Below are 6,058 nucleotides of genomic sequence, written 5' to 3'. Positions count from 1 at the left end.
CGCGTCCATTATTTTCGACTGTGAGCCGATCGGTCGAGACCGGACGTGAAACCTGCAACTCGACCACAAAAGATGTAGCGACTCCAGGTCGAGATCCCAAAGGCGGCCAGGCAGTTGGCCTGAACGGCCACTCAAAGTTAACTTACACACTTTGTAGAAAACAGTAGTACCGTCTTGGTGATCTTCTCTTTGTTTTGATATTCGTTATTTTATTTCGCTATTGTGCCGAGGACGCGATAGTTAGGAACGGGGTGGGGGGCGTCCGCTTGGATCCCGTAGGCGCCGGCCTCCCCCGGCTCCCCGGGCCCCCCGGGCTCCCCTGGCCCGGCGAGGAGGGGCTGCAAGGGGCGGGGCGGGCGCGGCGGGCGGCGCGAGGTCTCCGCGCGCTCCGCCGGGACGCGCGGGCAGGTGGGGCGTGGCGGGGGCGTGGAGAGCCGGGGCCCGCGGGCCGCCGCCCAGCCCCGGGACCGGCCCGGGAGGAGCCGCGCCGCCGACGGTTATAAGAAGCCGGCTCGTCCGCGCTCCGCGCGCACCCACCTGCCCCCCCCCCCCCACCTCGGCCAGGACACCGGTCGCCGAGCCAGGGCCGAGGCGGGGCCGCAGGGTTGGCCCCCAAAGGGATGCTCTCGCCCGAGCGGCGAGATCAGCCCCGCTCGCCCCTCGCCGCCGCCGCGCCGCACCCGCCGACGGCCGCCGCCATGGCTCTGTACTGCGGCGACAACTTCGGCGTGTACTCGCAGCCCGGCCTGTCCCCGGCCGCCGCCGCCGCCGCCCCGGGCGGCCCCCCGCCCGCCCGGGCGCCCTACGGGCTGGCCGACTACGCCGCGCCGCCGGCCGCCGCCGCCAACCCCTACCTGTGGCTCAACGGGCCGGCCGTGGGCGGTCCCTCCGCCGCCGCCGCCGCGTACCTGGGCGCCCCGCCGCCGCCGCCGCCGCCTCCCCCCGGGGGCGCGCCCGGGCCGTTCCTGCAGCCGCCGGCCGCCGCCGGCACCTTCGCCTGCGCGCAGCGGTCCTTCGCGCAGCCCGCGCCCGCCGCGCCCGCCTCGCCCGCGGGCCCCGCGGCGCCCGGAGAGCTGGGCTGGCTGTCCATGGCCAGCCGCGAGGACCTGATGAAGATGGTGCGGCCGCCGTACTCGTACTCGGCGCTCATCGCCATGGCCATCCAGAGCGCGCCCGAGCGCAAGCTCACGCTCAGCCACATCTACCAGTTCGTGGCCGACAGCTTCCCCTTCTACCAGCGCAGCAAGGCCGGCTGGCAGAACTCCATCCGCCACAACCTGTCGCTCAACGACTGCTTCAAGAAGGTGCCCCGCGACGAGGACGACCCAGGTGAGGGCGGACAGGTGCTTCCCCGCCGATCCCTTACCTCCCCGGCCCCCAACTCACACACGCGCAGAGGCTGGCCAGTTAGGGGTAAAGGTAAAAAAGCCTGAATCCTCGAGCAGAAAGCCGCCCCTGGTAATGTTCACCAGGCCGTTGGAAGGGAGGGTCGAGTTACAGGGAGGTGGATTAGGAATAAGACCATGGGTGGGCTCTCAGATGAAGGATGGCTATAAAGAGATTCGGATCAGCCGAGAATCCCATCACATTTCAAGAGAGAGGTGGGGAGAGACCGGGCGTTAAAATAAGCAGTCCGTAGATGCCTGCCTCGGGTTCGCGAGAGATTCACGGTGCCCTTCGTGGGACAAGTACTGTGCCTACTTTGAGAGGTGATTCCAGGACGGTGGCACAGGCGGCACAGGATGGGGGCCGAGGGATCAGGGAACTTGAGCTGGGCCCTGCAGACTGTGGTTTGCGAACCTTAACTATTTAGAAATGTAAGAATGATAACCCCAAGTTTGCTTCGTTCTGACCTAAAGGCCCCGAGGGATGAGGAGGGCCGGCTTACCGTGGCCTGTTAGTGGTTTCCCTCTTACCTGAGGAGTGAGAGAACGGGAATCTTAATTGCGGTTTTCAGAAGGAGCCCAGGACTGACGGGTGTGAGGGGAGAATCGTGATAGGAAAAAGAGAAAAGAAAACTGTTTCAGTTGCCCTCTACAGAGATCCAGGATTTGGTGTAAATTATGTAAATGCTCTGAAGTATTTGTACCTAAAGTCATTATAGAGCAGTGCTTTCCAATCGAAATGCAGTGCAAACCACACGTGGTTGTAAATTGTCTAGTAGCCACGTGAAAAAAGTAAAAAGAAGCTGGTGAAAATTATTTAAAAAATTTTTAAAGTAACCCAAAATATCATTTCAACATATAACAAATATAAAAAATTGTCAGTGAGCTACTTTACATTTTTCTTTTGCTACTACATTTTCAAAATCGTATGTGTGTGTTTTACACCACATCTCACCTGGGACTAGCCACTTTTCAAGTGCTCAGCAGTCACGTGTGGCTGGTGGTTACTGTCCTGGACAGGGCATGCAGTTCTAGAAGATGCATCTTCCAGATTTGGCCTCGAAATTACCTGAGATGATCATGTCTGATCATGTCACGTACACTCCTGGACTTTTGAAAAAGGTCTCAAGGATCTTGTCAAAGCTTTTGGTACCAGGACTTCCCTGGTGGTCCAGTGGTTATGACTCCAAGCTTCCACTGAAAGGCACGTGTTCCATCCCTGGTTTGGGGAACTAAGATCCTGCATGTTGCAGGATGTGCTCCGCCCCCCTTCCCCCCCCCCCCAAAAAAAGCTTTTGGTAGCCAGGTGGCACAATATAAATGTTTTGATAGATGCAGGTATTGTTATTTAGATGGTAGTTATGTAAGTTTTTTTTCTACAACTACTTGCAGAAAATGTGTCAGTGGAGGTAATGGATGTGGGGGGACTGTGTGCTAGTGGTTAAGAATGCTGTCTTAAACAGAGCCAGCCTGCTTAAGTCCTGGCCCTACTGTTAACTGGGAAGACAGCAGGTTTCTAACTAATCTGCACCAGTTTCCCCCTCTGAAAAATGGAGGCAGTCATACTGCCTGTCTCCACAGAGTGTGAGGAGTAACTGAGGTTATCCGTGCAGAGAACTCACTCACTACAAGATAAGTGCTTTAGGGACTTCCTAGATGGTACAGTGGTTAAGAATCTGCCTGCCAACGTAGGGGACACGGGTTCAAACCCTGCTCTGGGAAGATCCCATGTGCTTCGCACAGCTAAGCCCGTGTGCCGCAACTACTGAAGCCCATGCACCTAGATAGAGCACATGCTCCAAAACAAGAGAAGCCACCACAGTGAGGAGCCTGCACTCACTGCGACTAGAGAAAGTCCAACACAGACCCAATGCAGCCAATAAACAAAATAAATAAATTTATTTAAAAAAAAAAGATAAATGCTTTACAATATTTACAATTGCCAAAGGTTCTTTGTACCAGAAGTGAAAAAAGCTGTTGGGAGATAAAATCCTCCAAAATGATAGATCTTTTTTACCTCCATTGTACTCAAAAGTGAGGGAGATTTTCTAAGCAGAAGACTAGCATTGCATGCATTAAATGGGGCCCTGATCTCTGAGATTGGCCAGATGGAGGACAAGCTTGGAAGAGATGCAGGGGTGCCTCCTGCTCTAGGGAAGGAGGGTGTATGAAGCCTCCTTATACTCCAAATATGTGCCATCCAAGGCATTGTTAAAACAGTCAGTTGCGCAGTAATAATTTGTTGTTTTTGTTCGGCAAGGCAGAGCATTGGGTATTGGAGATTGCCTTTTCCCAGTGGAGTATTTTTTGGGGGGCAAGTATTGTACCCTTTCAACAAGTGATAATGACAACATACTGGTTTTTCATTCACTCACTACGGTGTGGCTACTTTGCAGAGATCTATCATTTAACCCTCATAGCCAACCTGTGAAGTGAGCACTGGTCTTATCTCTATTTTTATAAGTAAACAGAGGCTCAAGTAGTGTGCCATCTCCCCCAAAAGGGTGCATTTAGACAGCAGAGTGGGTTGAGCATTTCTGTCGGAGGATCCCCCTCTCAGATCGTGGGCGTGAACTGCGTCCTTTTCTAACTCAGCGTTCTTACTCATCTCCCGCAGGGAAAGGTAATTACTGGACCCTGGATCCAAACTGTGAGAAAATGTTTGACAACGGGAACTTCCGTCGGAAGCGAAAGCGCCGCTCGGAAGCCAGCAGCACCCCCACAGTGGCCGCGGGGACCTCGAAATCAGAAGAAGGGCTCTCCCCAGGACTGGGGTCTGGAGTGGGTGGGAAGCCGGAAGGAGACAGCGCCCCGGCGTTGCTGAGGCCCCCTCAGTCCCCAGAGCCTCCCGAGGGCACCAAGAGTACTGCCTCCTCCCCGGGAGGGTCCGTGCTCTCCTCCACCCCTTGCCTGAACAGCTTCTTCAGCAGCCTCAGTACCCTGAGCGTCACCAGCAGTGGGAGCACCCCGCGAGCGCTCCCTGGCGGCCGCCCCCTTGGGATCCAGGGGACCCAGGTGCCCTCGGGTGGCGCATTCCCCCCCAGCTCCATCCCGGAGGCCTCGCCAGACGCCTTGCAACTGAGTCACAGCACCAGCAACAACGGCAGCAGCCAGAGATCTTCCTACTACAGCCCCTTCCCCGCCAGCACCAGCGCAGGGCCAAGCAGCCCCTTCGGCAGCCCTTTCTACAACTTCAGCATGGTCAACAGCCTCATCTACCCCCGGGAGGGATCCGAGGTATAGAGCCCCGTGTCCCAGACTTGACTGTGGACACCTGAGATCTTGTGAAAATGCAGATTCTAAGGCAGTAGGTCTGGGACAGGAACTGAGACTCTGCATTTCTCCAAAGCTCACGGCTGAGCTCCCCGGTCCACTGACCACACTCGGAGTAGCATGGATGCAATAGATAACTTTCTACAACCCGGCGAGCTTTGACGGGTTTCTCTGGATAAAGGGCCTCCCTGGAGAGGAGTTCAGCTCACTCTGTTCTGGGATCGTACCCTTGAGCCCTGTGAGGGCAGGGACCATGTCTGTTTGTTCATCACTGTATATCAGGGTCACAAGCTCAAATGGGTCCAGGGACCGGCTACAAAAATGAATGAAGTTAATGGGTTCGAAAAAGGTAACAGTTGGCACTGAAAGCAGTAGGGAGTGGTTGGGACCGACCAGCAGAAGGCTGCTGTGGGCAGCTGGTTATCTCCTGCTTGGCAGCATTCTGATTTTTCTAGAAAAGTCAGAGACCAGGATTTTTATAGGAAACCTCTATTTGTCTTCTTTGTGGCTGATGAAAGTTTTTCAAATACTGTGCTAGGAAGCACTGTAAATCCTTGAGCTCTAGCCTGCTCACAAATCACCTCTATGCTCCGTGTCAGGTATGTGGCAGACACTAATAGCAATAGAACCGCCCAAGCATGCCCTGTGTGCCAGCTTTTCTACACTTGACATGTATTCGCTCATTTAATGCTCATGACAACCTTGGGAGAGAGGTAGTGTTACTCCTCATTTTCTGTATGCGGGCAGTGAACCGCCAAGATGTTAGGTAACTTGCCCAAGGCCACACGGATGGTAAGTCATGCAGCCAAGATCCAGTTTTTTGGTTTTTATATATGTGTGTGTTTTTTGTTTGTTTTGTTGTTGTTGTTGTTGGGGTTTTTTTGTGGTTTTTTTTGGCCGTGCATTCAATCCCTGACGAAGGATTGAACTCAGGCCACGGCAGTGAAAGCGCCAAACCCTAACCACTAGGCAACCAGGGAACTCTCACCAGGATCCAGTTTTAAGGCAGTCTGGCTCCAGAGTCTGTGCTTGTAAGCTTTGCGTTCTGGTTCCTGAAAAACAAAGGCACCGGCATGTATAGGCAGACATGATGTCTAAGGAGTAGGAAAGAGCTAGGTTTCATCTGACCAAAGATTCTGGTTGAAATTGATATCACTTGAGACATTCTGAGTAGTGAGGATGGGCACCAGCTCTGCCTTCCTTCTGCTGCTGTATTTCTGAGGTCTGGGGTGACCATCCTAGTTAATTGGCATCCTGTCCCTTATTGCATACGTCCTGGATTTTTCATCTTTGAAACAAAGTTAGAATTGTATTAAAAATAGTTTTTAAATGGAATTTTTATAAGTTCTTTAAATAAAACATTTGCAGTCAAAATTTTTTTTAATGTAATTTATTTTTAA

The 6,058-nt window shown here is 53.8% G+C and overlaps 1 protein-coding gene across 1 annotated transcript; it reads left to right on the top strand.

Moving 5' to 3' along the window:
* The first annotated feature begins 620 nt into the window (after positions 1 to 620).
* On the top strand, positions 621 to 4,628 carry FOXI3 (forkhead box I3). The gene is made up of 2 exons (XM_057743317.1): positions 621 to 1,329; positions 4,003 to 4,628. The coding sequence occupies exons 1-2, from the start codon at positions 621 to 623 to the stop codon at positions 4,626 to 4,628; spliced, it is 1,335 nt and encodes a 444-aa protein (XP_057599300.1).
* Positions 4,629 to 6,058: the final 1,430 nt, after the last annotated feature.

The sequence above is a fragment of the Hippopotamus amphibius genome, chromosome 7 (assembly GCF_030028045.1).
Source record: "Hippopotamus amphibius kiboko isolate mHipAmp2 chromosome 7, mHipAmp2.hap2, whole genome shotgun sequence".
Taxonomy (NCBI): Eukaryota; Metazoa; Chordata; class Mammalia; order Artiodactyla; family Hippopotamidae; genus Hippopotamus; species Hippopotamus amphibius.
Note: the sequence above shows the minus strand (reverse complement) of the source record. Positions and strands in the feature narration are given on the sequence as shown.

Excerpts from the sequence above, each read along its gene's own strand:
- FOXI3 (XM_057743317.1), top strand. The coding sequence starts at position 621 with ATGCTCTCGCCCGAGCGGCGAGATCAGCCCCGCTCGCCCCTCGCCGCC. Across the intron at positions 1,330-4,002 it reads CCGCGACGAGGACGACCCAG|GGAAAGGTAATTACTGGACC; the intron begins GTGAGGGCGGAC and ends CATCTCCCGCAG.